The following is a 16,755-nucleotide window of genomic DNA, read 5'->3' as shown; positions in this document are numbered from 1 at the left end:
CCATGCAGAGGCAGCACGAGCCTTGCCAGAGCCCTCTCCCGGGGTTGTTTTGGGGGGTACGCTAGGGCTTAGGTACCTCCTTGGTTTTAGGCCTAGCACAGCCCCCCCCCCCACGACTAAGGAATTCGTGTTAGACGTGGCACGTGGTCCCCATCAAGCACCGAGCCCCGTGTGGCTGAGACCTTGAGCAGGTGCCCCAGAGCGCCAGGGAGTGCAGCCGGGCCCCAAGCCTGGCGGTACCTTGAGCTCCTTGGCCCGCTCGGCACTGTCCTGCACAGCCCGGCCCTGCTCCAGCGGGGGCCGCAGGAGCCCGGTGATGGCCTTCTCCTGCCGGTCTAGGTCACTGGCCACCTTGTCCAAGCCAGCCAGCAACTGCCGCCCCTGCAGGTCAGAGGCATCTGCCGGAGGGCAATCAGTCAGGTAGCAGTTGGGGGCATGAGGCCCAGGGAGGGCCTCCAGTGCCAGCCCAGCCTGCCCCACCCCTGCCGTGGCTGACCCTGATGTCCCACCCGCAGCACAGACCATGGGTCCAGCACCTCCTTCCTGTCCCCCCACAGCTTTGGGCAGTGGCCCCGGAACCCACCTCCAGGGTTCTCTGCCTGGAGCATCGCGTGCCGCTGCTGGAGTGCACTCCTGCTCCCAGCTGCCTTCTGTCGCACACCGCGGTACTGGCTGCCCAGGCTGTGAGAGCAAACATGGGCTGGGGCCCAGGGCAGCCCTCCAGCCCTCCCCCCCACAGACACAGGACCCTGGACTGGCTGGACAAATAGCCCCGAGGGGTTGAGCGGCTTATCCAGATGCTTTGAAAAGTTAAATCATGACACACACACACAGAAGGGGTCTGCGGAAACACTGGTCTGTCCTCCCCCTCGCTCCTCCTCCCTCCTTTCCTCCCTCCCCTCTCTCCTCTCCTTCCCTCCTTTCTCTCTTTTCTTCCTAGCAAGTCGTATTACCTAAAATGATCTTGTTCTTTTGTCTTTCCCACCAAGATGTTACCCCTGAGGGAGCGGTACATAGTAAGTGCTCAATAAATACTTGCTGAATGAATAAATGAAGGCATTTCTTGAGTCACTCATTCAATAAAGAGTTCTTGGGTCCTTACTTTGTACCAGGCACTGAACAAGGCCCTAGAGACAGTAAATCTCCTCAAGGAGCCCCTGCCATTGAGACCAACGCATACATACAGCATCCTGATAGACAGCAGGACGTGCAGTGGGAGAGGTGCTTGAGAGAAGAGAGGCAGCAGCACTCCTGAGCCAGGGTGGAAGGCAGGGCAGTCAGGGAAGGCTTCCCAGAGGAGGTGACCCTAGAGCTGAGTCTTAAGCCAAGAAGCCTGAGCCAACCAGGCAATGAGTAGGTAGCCAGATAGAGGGAATAGCATGTGCAAAGGCCCAGAGGGACTTGTGGAGAAACTGCTGGACTGTGCCCAAAGCTGGACATTCACACAAAGCAGGTCAGCATGGCCAACAGGACCAGCCCCTGTCCCACTTGAGTCTCCAAGTGGGTACAGGTGTTACTCAGGGCCGGGAGTGGGGTCTGCAGGGCCCAGGGGGTGGGGCCAGTCCATGCTGGCTCTCCTTTGCCCGTACCTGTCCGCCAGAGCCAGGGCCTCGGGGTCAGTGGGGGGGATCATGAAGCAGACGGCTGGGGCGCTCAGCTTGTTCCCTGCACTGTCAGTGAGGTCCCAGCTTTCCCCGTTGTTCCTCTGCAGAGTGTAGCTGTAGCCCCTTGAGATCAGGCCCTGGCGGGGGAGGCCAAACAGTGAGAGGGCACAGAGAGACTTGCCTCCGCCAGTGACCCGGGAACCCAAAAGCCATCTCACCCCCACCCCCGAAATCTGGGACCTGGGGAGTTTTAGCCCATCTCTCAGACCCTTCCCAAGACATTGTGCCATAGAGTTGGAAAGGACCAGGGGACATATGTTGGGTCTGCTGGCCCACCACCCACCTGGATTTCCCTTTGGGGCACTCCCCTTCCCCCATTCCCAGTCCCTGACTACTCTGGGTGGACATGTGACTCAGGCCTGGCCAATGAGAGAATGGCATCATCCCCCTGCCAGTGATTGGTTTACGCTGGACATGTGACTCAAATTGGGCCAGTGAGAACCCTCCCTAGGATTTTTGCTGAAATGACTGGGGTTACTAAGCTGGAAGCACAGACGGTAAGGGCAGCTGGTGCGGCAGTGGTGGGGACTGGCAGAGAGTGACTCCAATGACAGATGGGGACAGATTCCTGAAAATGTTTGAGGGCCTGCATCCAGCCATGTCACCCCTGGGACCTTTCAGTGACACCAAGAGCCAGACTTGGGCCTGGCCTGTCTGGGGCACCTGGGCAGCAGCTCACCTGGTCACCCTCAAAGTCACAGAGTGCCTCCACAGGGATGGGTTTGAGTGGCGTCTCCCGGCGGTACTTGAGGGGTACCACCTGCTGCCCTCGCTTCTGCAGGCCGCGTACCACCTGCTCGTACTTGTCCAGAGCCTTCTCCTGGTCCTGAACGCAGGAGGAGTGCCTGGGTGAGACCACGCAGCCTCCCCGGGGGGTGGGGACCCTGCTCAGGGCTGAGGGCGGGGCGGGGACACAGAGAGGCCCTCACTGGGCCCATCACTCACATCCAGCTCCCGCAGCAGCAGCTCGATCTGGTATCGGTCCTTGAAATCAGGGCTGTATTTCTGGTTCAGGTCTGAGTCCACCTTGCGAAGCAGCTCCTGAGCGTCCTTCATATCTTTGTGGAACTAGGGGAGACCCAGGTGGCCCGATTACAGATACGAAAACACTAGGGCACCGGGGGCTAACCCTGGCTGTGGCTTCCAGTCCGATCCCAGGCAGGGCTGTGCCTCCCACTCACCCTGAGTCTACAGGCGCTGCTGGTTCGAGACACCCCCAGCCCTCCCCGGCCCGGCTCCTTGGGGGAGGCCGCACGGGAAAGAAACCACCAATTGGTCCCTTCCCACCAGTCTACATGATGCCACCTCTAAGACATATTAATTTTCATGTACACACACCCCAGTAAGCCTTGGGTTCTCTTAAATTCCATTCCTCTCTTTGCGCCAGGGACACCCTTACTTAATGCTATACTTTCATTCTAAGTCTTGATACACAGAAGAGAAGCCGCCCCACTTGGTTCTAGAACATTCTCTCGCCCATTCTTCAGTCCATCAACTTTGGAATCATTCACTGTCAGCTGTCAGCTGTCCCCTAGGCTGCAACCACGAGTGGGACTATGGGATTCCTGTGACGCTCACAGTCCAGCGGGTTTCAGACAGGAAACCATGAGTGACATAAGTGTCATCTGAGTTCAAGTGTCCTCGAAACTGCCCACTCATAAAAATCACCTGTAGCTCTTGTTAAAAACACACATGCCTATGGAAACAACCCAGTGTCCATCAACACATGGATGGATAAGCGTGGGCCATCCATACAATGGAATATTATGCAGCCATAAAAAAGAATGGAGTTCTGATTCACGCCACAACGTGAATGAACCTCGAAAACGTGTTCAGCGAAAGAAGCCAGACACAAAAGGCCATATAGCATATGATTCCACTTACATGAAAGGTCTAGACTAGGCAAAGCCAAAGAAACAAATAGTATATAAGGTGTTACCAGGGGCAGGGGAGGGAGGAATGAGGTGTAATTGTTTAGTGGGTTCAGACTTGCTATTCGGGGTGATGAAAAAGTTTTGGAAAGACAGTGGTTGCACAACACTGTGAATATAACGACTGTCACGGGACTGTATGCTTAAAAATGGCTAAAATGGCAAATTGCATATTACATACATTTTACCAAAATAAACACCCCCCAGACTCATTCCTGCACCCCACGCTGACCTGATCAATGAGACTCTGCAGCCCCAGGCCCCAGGGAAGATGGACAAGGGCTGGGCAAGCTCGGGGCACACCCATGTATGCCATCGGAAGCATGGGCAGTGGGAGGCCCAAGAAGGCAGTCTTGGCGAGACTCCTGGAGGAAGTGGCACTGGGGCCACAAGTGAGCCAAGTACCATGTTTCCCCAAAAATAAGACCGAGGCGGACCATCAGCTCTAACTCGTCTTTTGGTGCAAAAATTAATGTAAGGCCTGGTCTTATATTATAGACCCGGTCTTATATTATATAAGACCCGGTATTATATTTATTATATTAAATTATATTATACCCGGTCTTATGTTATATTATATAAGACCCAGTCTTATTTTAATATGAGACCGGGTCAAAAATTTCATATAATTTTTGCTCCCAAAGACACATTGGAGCTGATGGTCCGGCTGGATCTTCTTTTCGGGGAAACGCGGTACCAGGCACTGAGCGCTCCCGCTGATGGGGCCCCGGGGCCAGCAGGCACCTGGTGAAAGTCTTCCATGTACTTCAGGTGGCTCTCCTCGCAGATGAGCAGGTTTAGGTACTCCTTCCAATCCGCGTGCACGGCCTCCATGTGAGCCTGCCAGGAGAAGAGGGGGCAGGTCACTGCTGTGCTGGTGCCCGGGACACCAAGGGAGGGATGGCGGGATTCCAGACCAGAGGATGGTGGGGTAGAGGGCATCTGGCATCTGCCTGGGTGTGGCAGCCATCTCCTGCCCAGGGGTGGGAAGAGGAGGGAGGGGACATGTCGAGGAGCCAAGCAGGGATGCCATGTACAGGTGCTTGGGTTGTGCACTGCACAAGGGACAAGTAGGGGCTGTGTCTGCCCAAAGAGGTGCTTTTAAAACATTGTCACAAAGGCACTGTAGGGAGTTGAATGGTATCCCTCCGTCCCCACATTCATGTCCACTCAGAATGGGACTTTATTTGGAAATTGTGTCTTTGCAGATGGAATTGGTTAAGGATCTCAGGATAACGTCATCCTGGATTTAGGGTGGGTCCTAACCCCAATGACCGGTGTCCTTATAAGAAGAGGAGACACACAGGGCCGAGTCCATATGAAGACAGAGGCAGTGATGCAGCCCCAAGCCAAGGAATGCCAAGGTCTGCCGGCAACCAGAAGCAGGGAGGGTTCTTTCCCTAGAGCCGTCAGAGGCAACAAGCCTGCCGACACCTTGATTTTACACTTCCAGCCTCCAGAACTAGGAGAGAATAAATTCCTGTTGTCTAAGGCCACCCAGCTTGTGGTCATTTGTTACAGCAGCCCGAGAACACTGATTCAGGTACCACTGGGCTTCAGAAGTTGGGGGGCTGAGGGCAGGACGTGGCAAAGGATCACGATAATGACAGGAGGCAGGGTCAGAGCAAGATGAGAGGCCAAATGGAGACAGACGAACACAGGATGCAGGACCCCCCACCTGGGGGACTGCCCAAGTCCAGGGGGCCCACTGCAGAGGCCACCCTGAGGCCGCCCTGGAGGAGGCGTCCCCTCCCGCTGCACACGCACCTCAATGGAGTTCTTCCCAGGGTGCTCGGCGGCTAGCAGCTGGTCACCCTCACTGTGCAGCTTGTTGATTCTCTCCTCTTTGGCCTCCAGGTTCCGGTTGATGAAATTCTGCAGGTGGGGGGGGGGAGGGACGGTGGGGGGGGGAGGGACAGTGGAGGGGATCAGCACCCCACTTGGCAGCCCCATGCTCCCTCCCGGGTCCCCACCCCAAGTCCCCAGGCCCCAGCGCCCACCTCGTACTGGCGCCTGCGGCTGGGGTAGTCGAGGTTTCGGTCACTCCAGTCATACTGCATGCGGCCCTTGGCCTGCTGGTCCAGCCAGTACAGCTCGTTGGTGCAGCGCTGCATGTAGTCCTGCAGGGAGCTCAGGTGCTGCTGCCGAGCCTGCGATGCTGCCTGTGGGCGGGGACAGGGTGAGGCCTCCCTCCACACCCCGCACAGCGGCAGGCTCTGGCCCGTCTGCACGCCGATGTGGATAAGGCACCGACCTTCCAGACAAATTCACGCATTTGTTCAGCAAACGTTTACCAAGCACCTACTAAGTGCTGGGCCTTGCTCCTAATACTGGGGCCACAGCAGTGAACAAAACAGACAGAACCCTCATGGAACTGGCATTTTTGTGGCGCCTCAGTTTCCTCCTCTGCACATGGGGGACGGCGACAGGACTCATCTCACAGTGCACACAGTTGGTGCTCAGTAAGCGTCAGCGACTGTAGCGCCCCCTTTTATCTCTGTCGTGTCGTTGTATAGATGGCTAGAAGGACAGGAGCTAACTGCTAGGGCTTTCCATCTGAGAAGAGGCGGGCGAGGGGAGGTGGGCAGGCAGGACGCAGGAGGAGGACGGCTGTCTGCATTTTGCTCTGCAAATGAGCACAGCAGCTAACACGCACGGCGCCACCACGTGCCAGGACCGTGCTCAGGACGTCTCCAACATTATTTAACGCAGTGCACAAAGCAATCCTATGAGACAGGGACTCGCAGTAACTCCATTTTACAGATGAGGAAACTGAGGCTCCCAGAAGCAAAACAGCTCATTCTAGGTCTCCCCACCAACCAGGGGTGGAGGCGGTCTGGCTCCAGAGCCTGCTAACGGCTGTGCTCTACTGCCCCTCATTCCCCAATCTGAGGTGTCTGAGACGTGGGCAACAACAAAGCACTTATTTATGCATCACTTGTGCAGTTTAAAAAACAAAACAAAACGCAGTTTTCAAAGGTTTAACAAAGGGAAACAGAAAAATTGCTTATCAGGCACGTGATTGCCCTTGGAATACAGAAGGTGCTTAATAAATACGAAACAAACTATAGGGCAGGCGATATCCCGACAAACAGATGGGGTCTACTGGGGTTTTCTGTGAGCACAGGACAAACGGGTGTCTCTCAGGCGGGGGCTTGGGGTTCCATGTCTCCCCACTTCATCCCCCTCTGTTCTGTTTGAAATGTTGACAGCATAGGTGTGGGGGCAGAGCCCCACAAAGTAGTTTCCAGGCTCTCGGCCTCACATAGACAGGTGCTGGCTCAGGTAGTAAATGGCCATCAACTGTGATTGGATGGCCATCAGCTGTGGCTAGTTGGCCGTCAGCTGTAACCAGTGAGCCATTGGCCACTAATATAACTGCTGTGGCTACGCTGGCAGAGAGAAGAACGGGGGCTAGCAGGAAGATGGCGGCTGGGCTGGCAAGCGTGGATGGCGGTTTGCGGACAGTGTGGATCCAGCCTCCAGTGAGAGTATAGTGCCGCCAGAGAGAATATAGTGGTATGACTCCCCCATCTATGGCTCCGTGGGTGTTCCTTTTTGGCCTCACCATATCCTGCGTTCCTGTATGGGGAGCGGGAGCAGAGACCCCGCAGGCCTCCCTGCATGACAAATGGCGCAGCGAGCAGGGTCTCCCGCATGACAACAGGTTTCCTGTCCCCTCGGCCTGGCTCCCCTGCCCCTCCCTCCCACCGAGTTCTCACCAGCAGTTGCTGGTACTTGGCCTGGAGTTCGCTGTTCTGTTCCTGAGGACAGAGCAGAGGGCATGGATTAGGGCAGGGTGCACGTGAGCCCTCCTCCTCCAGGCCCCCCACCACCAGCGCCTACCTTGCCCCCATCCTTGGCCAGGTGGGACCCAATGGCCTTGACCTCGTTGTGGAAGATGTTGTGCTCTTCCACCTGGTGGTCCACCAGCGGCAGGTCCGTCCCGAAGCCCTGGCTGCTCAGCTTGTCCTGGGAGGGTGGACAGAGACAACGCATGCAGGGAAGGGGTGGGCGGGGGCGGGGGCCTCGGCTCTCCTCACTGGGACCCATGAGGCACGTGGGGAGAGGCTGTCACTTTAATCTACACGTCATCTCATTTAATCTCACAGCAACCTCAGAGGCCCACACGGTTCCCATGTCCATTTCACAGATGGGGAAACCAAGGCTCTCGGGGGAGTGTCACTTGCCCAGGGTCACACCACTAAAAGAAGACTCTAGGCTCCAGGGGTCGCGCCTCTCTGCCCTGGAGACGGGCTAGAGAGGGCATGGAAAGAGCAGTGACCAGCCAGAAATCTGGCTGCTCCCCCCAGCCTGCCAGGACCCCAACAAGCCAGGGTCAAGGGGTGATCCCAGGAGGGTCCCAATCTCCACCACTTCTGCTGTGTGCCTGTGGGTTAGGAGCTGAGAAGCTCCGAGTCTCACTCTTCTCACTGACACAAACGTCAGAAAACATCGGGATCATGGCCTTCCTGGAAGGTCTGCGGTGACATTCAATGGCGGGGTTCTCCCTGCCCACATGGCACCCTCCCCAGCTGAAGCCTGGGTCGTACCAGCTTTTCCTCCACCAGCGCCGCCCAGTTCACTTGTGGGTCCACCTCCTTCACCGCCAGGTTGTAGATCTGCTTGTGTTTCCCTCGGAGGTTGCTCACACGCTCCTTCAGCTGACGGATGCTGAGTGGGGAGAGCAGCCACCCTGGTTAGCGGGCTAGTTGGCAGGGGCACTGCCCACACCCAGCCTCGGGCTTTCTGCCCAGAGTCCTGGAAGGACAGGGTGGCCGGGGCCTTGGGTTCCAGCCAAATACTCGCACCCTCCTCCTGTCCAGTTTCCTTCATCCACCAACATTTCCCCAGGCTCACTGTGTGCCTAAAACCATAGCAAGTTTGGAAAGAAACAGGCAGGTCCACTGCTCTCTGGAGCCCACCACCCAGCAGGAGCCACAGGGGTGGTGTGGGCCATGACAGGGGACAAGCACCGAGGAGACACCAATAGACGCTCGCCCCTGCTGGAGGGCGGGGGGAGCAAAGGAAGTGTCTTGGGGGTCTTGTGTTTATTCACATCAGAGCTAAGGCGAGAACCAGGAGCACAGGAAGCCAGCAGGGCTCCAGGCCGTGCGCAAAAGCCTGGAGGCCAGACCACATGGTGGTCAGACAGCTGTGGGTACACCATGACCAGAACAGGGGACGCCAGTGCTCTGAACCTCAGTCTCCCTGACTGCAAAATGGGTTGTCCCGAGAATAACATACAGCATTTGGCATGTGCCTGGCATCTAGTTAGTTCTCAATGAAACCTAACTCAGTATCCTGAATGCTGAGCGGGCTATGGCCCTTCTGCCCTGACCCAGAGCGGCTCCCCCGGGACCCGAAGCAGAGGGGACCTACTCCTCAGCAATCATGTCCCCCTGAGGGTGCTTCATATGCTTGGCGATGGCCGCGTCCGCCTCCAGCACATACAGCAGCTTCTCCGAGTCTGACACCTTGCGCAGGGCCACGTCCCGGTGCTCGGGCTGCCGGCCCTCCTGCAGCCGGGCCACGTCCTGTGAGAGTCACGAGAGAGGAGAGACTTAGACAGGACTCAGTGGGCACTGCAGGGACGGGAGGGGCCCGTGCGGGGCTGCCTGGCCCTGCCTACCCCCTCCTCCAGCCACTCAGCAAACAGAGCCCAACAGCCGACCTATGGAGGCTCTGGGACACAGTTCAGCCCAGTGGGGAGACCACTGGAAAGGCATGTCAACAGATAAACCCCACAAAGGTGATTTTAAGTTGATAGAAGTCAGTGTATACCAAGGAAATGCACCGGAAGTGGAAAGACGGGGACCTACTTTAGCTCCGGGGGTCAGTGAGGCCCCTCTGAGACAGTGACACAAAGTAAGAATAAAGGACAAAAGAGAAGAGTGTACCAGGCAGAGGGTACAGCCTGTGCAAAGGCCCTGAGGCAGGAAAGGGCAGGCTGTGATAAAGCCACCATGGCTGGAAGACGGGATGGAGGGTGGAAGTGGGAGAGGTGGGCAGGTCAGAGCACGAAAGACCTGTGGGCTATGAGGCAGGGACCAGAGCACGGGATAGCTCTACCAAGAGAAGTGACGTGCCCCCCCATCCTTAAGGTGATGCCTCCAGAGCTCTGTGGGGAGAAGGTACAAGCTGGGAAGGCCGTCTGTGGCTGTGACAGCGCCTGGGTGAGAGCTGAAGGTGTCCCGTGCTGGGGCGGTGCCAGTGGAAAGGGTGAGAATGAACAGAGTGGACGGACATCTGGGAGGAACAATTGATAAGTTGCTAAGTCCAGGGTCACTCCTTGTTTAGGGAAGAAGAATGACGTTGCAGTCAGGCTAGCAGGTGTCTAACCATAGCCCATTCATTCACTTAGTCAACACTCAGGAAGCCCGGCTGGGCACTGTGCCAGGCCCCGTGGACCCCAGGCCAGCAGGGAGGCGATGACAAATCAGGGGCTGGGTAACATGGAGGCTTAGAGGGGGCCAGTTCCCTCCCATTGCTGGGTCTCAGTGTCCCCATCTCTGCAATGGGAATAAGAAAAACACCTGCTTCCGAGAGGTTTCACACTGAACTGAGAAATCTCACACCATAGTAAAAATATGGAACCACTGACACACGTCATGGGAAGAGCTTCGAAAACTAAGTGAAGTGAGAAAACCAGATACAAAAGGCCACGTCATATAGGATTCCATGTATGTGAACAGTCCTGAGTCGACTAATCCATAGAGACAGAAAGATGAGCGGCTGGGGTGGGATCTGGCATCAACAGTAAATGGGCCCAAGAGATCTCACTAGAGGATGAAAACGTTCGGAAGCCAATTTACAGAAACGGCTGCACTACTCGCTAAAGCTACTCAAAATCACTGCCTTGTACACTTGATGTGGGAGCATTTTCTGACAGCTAAAACAAGCCTTGACGAAGCTATTAAAAAAGGAAAAGAAAGGAAGAAATGGCAAAAGAAAAAAGAAGTGAATGGAGTAAAAACATAGCTTCCTCTCAGAGGAAAACAAGGTATCCAGCCATCTTTCCTGGCCAACTCCCAGACTGCAAGGAGCAAATGGGGCTCGATGGTGAGGCCCAGGTGTCAGAAGGCCAGTGGGGCTGGGCCATCTCCCCCCATCCCGGGTGGGTCTGGCCAGTTAGAAAACTACAACAAAACATACAGTCGTTAGCTAGGGTAGAATTTTATCTGCACCCTCATCACCAGCTAATCTGAAGCTCTCCTGGCAGTTATAGTGTCAAAGATTAATTCTGCAAAAGGAGGAAGTAAATTAATCATTATCTAATTCATGCAAGGCTTCTCAAAACATGCTAGCCAAGGGGCCGGCCTGGTGGCTCAGGCGGTTAGAGCTCCATGCTCCTAACTCCAAAGGCTGCCGGTTCGATTCCCACATGGGCCAGTGGGCTCTCAACCACAAGGTTGCCGGTTCAATTCCTCGAGTCCCGCAAGGGATGGTGGGCAGCGCCCCCTGCAACTAAAATTGAACACGGCACCTTGAGCTGAGCTGCCGCTGAGCTCCCAGATGGCTCAGTTGGTTGGAGAGCATCCTCTCAACCACTAGGTTGCCGGTTTGACTCCCGCAAGGGATGGTGGGCTGTGCCCCCTGCAACTAGCAATGGCAACTGGACCTGGAGCTGAGCTGTGCCCTCCACAACTAAGACTGAAAGGACAACAACTTGACTTGGAAAAAAGGCCTGAAAGTACACACTGTTCCCCAATAAAGTCGTGTTCCCCTTCCCCAATAAAATCTTAAAAAAAAACCCCACAAAATGCTAGCCAAGACAAGAAAGGGACATCTAGCTGAGAGATGCTATGTAGATATTCAAGAGTTCCAAGTCAGACAGAACTGATCCACGGTGATAGAGGTCGGCATGGTGGTGAACTCTCGGAAATACTGATTGGGAAGGTCACAAGAAAGCTTTCTGGGAAATGTCCTCTATCGCGACCTGAGCAGTGGTCACATGGGTACCTACCGATGCAAAAACACCGGGCTGAACTCAAAATGTGGATGCTTTCTACATATCTTATGTAAGTTACACCTCGATGAAAAGGCTTTCAAAAGGAAAAACAAAAAAGGTCATAGGGACCGATATCTACTAAATTACACAGACATTGGTGGACAGGTGAGTGACAGCAAATCTAGCAGACGTTACTGGGGGGATCTGGGTAGTCGGGAGATGGCTGGACGCTGTGCGATTCTTTCAACTTTTCTGCACATTTAGAATTTTGGATAGACACAAAAGGTCACATATTGTGTGATTCCGTTTATATGAAATGTCCAGAATAAGAAAATCCATAGAGAAAGAAAGCAGGTTGGTGATTTGCTGGGGCTGAGAGGAGGGGGGACGGGGAGTGCTAATGGTGTGGGGTTCCCTGTGGGGGGATGAACGTGCCTCAAAACTAAACAGAGGTGAGGGATGCACGACACTGTGAATGCACTAAATGTACTAAAATGTTCCCTTTAAATGGGTAATTTTACATTATGCGAATATCACTTCAATAGGAAAATTCTAGAGAACTTTTGGGTCATAAAATAAAATTTTCTTCTGAAAAAAAGAAAGGGAGGAAGAGAAAAGAAAAAAAAAGACTAGTCCATGAAGTCTTCAGAGCGTGGTCTCTTTTGTCGAGTTTATTCATTTGAAGTTAAAAAAAAAAACCAGTTCAAAATTATCTCCCAAATACATCCTTTTACTTTTGAGTCATTACTCCGAGCAAATAAAATGAGAGAGCGAGACCCTATTCTCTCTCTCCCACGCACAGAAGAAAAGGTCAGATACACCAAAATGTTAATAGTGGATAGACCTCTCTGGTGGCAGAATTATGCATGATTTTAATTTGCTTAATTATACTTGTTTATTAGTCCTGAAATGTTCGTAATGAATACATATTACTTTTATTAGGAGAAAAAAAGGACACACCCCAAAAAGCTGTTTTCATTTACGAAAGAACACACTACCCCAGAGGCCACGTCGGGGGGGTGGAGGGTAAGAATCAGAAGAGGTGTGGCTGGAGGGAAAAGGGGCTGGTGTGTGGGTGCGGAGGCAGGAAAGCTAGGAGGTAGCCCAGGAGGTAGCCGGGCAGGCGGGCAGGGAAGAAGTAGAGGAGAGGGCCCCTGGCTGGGAACACTTGCCTTTCCTGCCCTATTTCTCACCCCCAGCTGAGCCATCCCCAGCCCACCCTCCCCCTCAGGTCACTGGGCTGCCTGTGGACTGGCCTTTGGATGGGTGGACACCTGGGCAGTCAGAGGGAGGGACAGCCTCAGCTGGGCCTGGGACCGCACTGGCACCAGCCAGATCCTGAACTCCCTGTGACCTGTCCACACGCAATATCCCACTCGTGTCAGTCACCCCTGGGTCAGAAGGCAGATAAAATACAGACTGGCCAGTTAAATGCGAATTTCAGAGAGACAATGGGTAATTTGTAGTACAAGTATATCCCAGATTATACACGGGACATAGTGATACCACCCCCCTACAAAATTTTATTTGTGTTCTGACATTCAAATGTAACTGGATATCCTGTATTTTTATTTACTAAATCTGGCAACCTCACCTCCGGGACGCTTCTGGGGCCAGCTGTGTCACTGACTAGTCAGTCACCCTGGCCCTCTCTGAACCTCAGTTTCTCCAGCTATAAAATGGGTATAAACTCAAACACACTGGGCTGGTGGAGGGTTCAAAGAGAAGAAAATTATCTTTGTGGTTCAGTGTGAGCACAGCTTCAGTGTCCCTCATGGTTCAGAATCCGCAGGAGAACCTACAGCTCAGAGCGGTTGCTATCCTGATGTTACAGAAGAGGAAAAGGAAACTGAGGCACAGAGAAGTAAGGTGATTTGCCCAGCTACTTTTCCTCTCTTCTCTTAAAAAGGAGGATCGCACATGTCTGAGTAGTGGCAGCGGTTGTATGGGAAGAGTCATTATACTGATGATAATATCCAGGCAGGCATCTGTATAATCTTATCCACTCTACAGCAGCCCAGCTAACGGGAATCACAAGCCCAGAGAGGTAAGGTGACTTGCCAAAAGTCACACAGTAAGTGGCAAAGCTGGGATCCTAACGAGGGCCTGGCTCCTGAGACCGCGGTTCTTCTCCAGACGGGGCCCATAAACTGCAAGGACCTTAGCTCCTGGCGTGGGGGGCTGGTTCCCCTGCAGTTTCTCCACCTCAGCACTGGGGACATCTGGGGCTGGATTAATCTGTGTGTGTGTATGTGGGGGGGCGACCTGTGCATCACCAGGTGTGTAGCAGCCTCCCTGTCCTCCACCCACTAGATACCTGTCCACCGCACTCCCCCAATTGTGACAGCTAAAAATGTCTCTAGATGTGGCCACATGTCCCCTAGAGGCAGAATGACCCAGGTGAGAACCGTGGGGTCAGACAAGCCCCGGGGTCCTGAGGGGGTGGTTGGCGGTTCAGGAGGGCCCCTGAAGGGGGAAGTGGGAGGCACTCACGCTTTGCATCTTGGCGTCTGTGTCCACGATGTTCTTCTCCACCTGGTCGGCATTCTTCTGCAGCTGGTCAATCAGCTCTGACAGCTCCTTGTTAGAGATGCTGCAGGCAGGAGACAGGGAGGTGAGCCGAGGGCCTGGAGGGCGGGGGCCGTGTCCCCACCAGCGCCCGGGCCTCCCAGGCTGTCCCCAGCCCCAGGCTCTGAGCAGGAACTGCCCAGTGAGCCTCAGATGGAACTTGGCGGTCCCCTCACTCCCTGGGCGACATTACTAAAGCCACCGAAACAAGACAGCACCTGGCTCGGGGAAATCAGCCCCACTTCGGTCACTCACTCTAATGCTTCTATTCTGCCATGCTGGTGGAGTACCCTTATTCTTTACTCCCTTTTCCGTATTTCTTGAGATATAATTTACATACAACAAAATTCACCGTTTAAAGTATATAATTCAGTGCTTTTTAGTATGTTCAGAGGGCTATACAACCATCATCACGATTTAATTCCAGAACACTCATCACTCCAAGAAGAAACCCAGTACCTTTATCAGCCACCCCCCATTATTCCTCCGTCCAGCCCCTGGCAATCATCACTGTACTTCCTGTCTCTATGGATTTGCACACTCTGGACATTTCATAGAAATGGCATCATACACTCCGTGGTCCTTCGTGCCTGGCTTCTTTCACTGCGCATAATGCATTCAAGGTTCATCCAGGTTGTAGCACGTGTCAGTGCTTCATTCCTTTTTATGGCTGAATAATATTCCATTGTACAGATAAACCACATTTTGTTTATTCAGTCATCAGTGGGTGGACATTTGGCTTGTTTCCACCCTTTGGCCATGACGAATCACGCTCCCATGAACATTTGTGTACACGTTTTTGTGCAAGCACCCTTGTTGTTAAATACCTGATACTTTTCTTTCAATCTACACACTCTTTATATTTAAAGTAAATTTACTCAAAAAGAGAACTTGAGCTCCCCACTGTAAACAGAAAACCAGAAACCCTTGCCATAAATGGAAGTAACCACCGAAATAAATGCCACGGAAATAAAATGATGGCATTAGGTTCTAGCTGGACGCTTGGTTGCCCGCACACATCACCTGCAGACCAAGCTCTGCCTTCTCTCGCTTAAAAGCAGAGCTTGGCACGTAGCACAGCCAGGTCAGAGCCGTGTTAGCACCAAACCGAAACTTTCTCTCGGATGTTCTCAGAGCATCTCTGAGAGAACAGCTTTCTCATTCAGTGTTTCTGTGTTCTCGCTTGTCACAGATGGCCGCCCCAGAAATGACATCACAGACGACTCCGGCAAACACCATCGTGGCAGCGAAGACCTTTAGCCCTGGAGTCAGACGTGGGTTCTGGCTGTGTGACTTAGCCAAGTTGCTGTACCTCTCTGTGCCTCTGTGTCCGCTGTCAGTGGAATGACTGTACCTTTCCCGGAAGGGTGTTTGTTACGAATGGGAGTGAGGTTATACTGGCAAAGAGCCGGGCCTCTAGTAAGTCTCACAAAGGTTGTGATTAGTGTTGTTAGGGAGCCTTACAGATTGGTGTCCAGCTGCACCTTTTGTGTTGCCTTCTTTAAACAAAGGAAGAAACAAAGACCAGAGAGGGGAAGCAACTTGGCAATGTCACCCAGCCAGCCAGATGGTCAAGATTAATGCTTAGTCCCCCAATCTCCATCGAAAACCCTTCTGTACCAACTCCACGGTGGGGCCTCGGCAGCCAAGCACCCAGAAGTTTCATTCTACCTGCAGCCTGCTATGTGCCAGGCCCAGCACCACATACAGACACAGCCTCACCCTCTGAGAGTTCACCGCCTACACCGGGAGGAAATCAGCATTTATAGAAACAGTCATGAGACTATTAGGGGCTGGGGATGGCCAGAGGACCCTCCTGACCGCTGGGTGGGGCGGGGGATGAGCAGCAAAGGCTTCCAGAAGATGGTGGTGGTGGCTGGGTTCCAGTGAGGACGGGCCACAAAGGAGACAGGTCCTCGGTGTGTCCCTTGGGGTGAGCCGGGGGAGCAGAGGGGGCCGCCAGCTTTTCAGAGTGGAAGTCCTCAGATCCAGGCCTGGGCCCCACCTCCTGTGGCATGAAACCTTCAGATTCCCAGTTATTACCCAGGCTCTCGGAATCCAGGTCTCCGGAGCTGGGCCAGGAAGCTGTATTATTATGGCTGTTGTTTTTACAGGTTCCCCAGGGGACCATAATGGCCTCCAGAGTTTGAGGTCCAACACTGCTGGTTCTGCTGGTGTTGGGGGAAGTTGAGGTAGGGGACAGAAACGGGTGCAGCAAACAGAAGCTGTGAGTCTGTCCATCCATGTCCCAAACCTTACCTGAGGGCCTGCTCTGTACGAGGCCTGGACACAGAGGAACTAAGGCGGGGGTGGGGGTGGGGGGGCAAGGGAAAGACAAGACCCAGGCCATACCCTCTGCAAAGTCAACTAAGGTGGCATCCTTCCCCAAAGTGGGGTCCCAGGAATCCCAGTCCTTAAGTCACTCTCAGAGTGAAGCCGTTGTCAGTCAAGGCAGTTAGGAAAACCCAACCGCTTGATAAGTTCATGAGCCAGCAAAGGCTCTGAGAAGTCCTGCAGTAGAGAAAGCTGGTATTCGGTGTAGCGGCCAGGAAGGTTCAGAAGAGGGGACTGTAGATAGAGGATCTGCGTAGGGACGGGTAAGGACTGGGTTTCCAGGTCATGGGCCAACCCCCACTGCTAC

General features: G+C 54.0%; 1 protein-coding gene across 1 annotated transcript in view; it reads right to left on the bottom strand.

Moving 5' to 3' along the window:
* PPL (periplakin) overlaps positions 1–16,755 on the bottom strand; it is a 45,767-nt gene that overhangs the window by 9,626 nt on the left and 19,386 nt on the right. The window contains exons 2-14 of the mRNA XM_019756411.3: positions 14,040–14,139; positions 8,978–9,132; positions 8,149–8,269; positions 7,442–7,567; positions 7,318–7,359; positions 5,596–5,757; positions 5,363–5,470; positions 4,340–4,435; positions 2,610–2,732; positions 2,344–2,490; positions 1,590–1,741; positions 584–681; positions 241–398 (exon numbers count right to left, since the gene is read on the bottom strand). Of these exons, the coding sequence (XP_019611970.3) occupies positions 241–398; positions 584–681; positions 1,590–1,741; positions 2,344–2,490; positions 2,610–2,732; positions 4,340–4,435; positions 5,363–5,470; positions 5,596–5,757; positions 7,318–7,359; positions 7,442–7,567; positions 8,149–8,269; positions 8,978–9,132; positions 14,040–14,139 (1,588 nt within the window). The remainder of the gene's footprint in view (positions 1–240; positions 399–583; positions 682–1,589; positions 1,742–2,343; positions 2,491–2,609; positions 2,733–4,339; positions 4,436–5,362; positions 5,471–5,595; positions 5,758–7,317; positions 7,360–7,441; positions 7,568–8,148; positions 8,270–8,977; positions 9,133–14,039; positions 14,140–16,755) is intronic.

Source organism: Rhinolophus sinicus, chromosome 10 (assembly GCF_057876585.1).
Source record: "Rhinolophus sinicus isolate RSI-liver-muscle chromosome 10, RSI-T2T, whole genome shotgun sequence".
NCBI lineage: Eukaryota > Metazoa > Chordata > Mammalia > Chiroptera > Rhinolophidae > Rhinolophus > Rhinolophus sinicus.
This window is presented reverse-complemented; position numbering and strand designations above follow the sequence as displayed.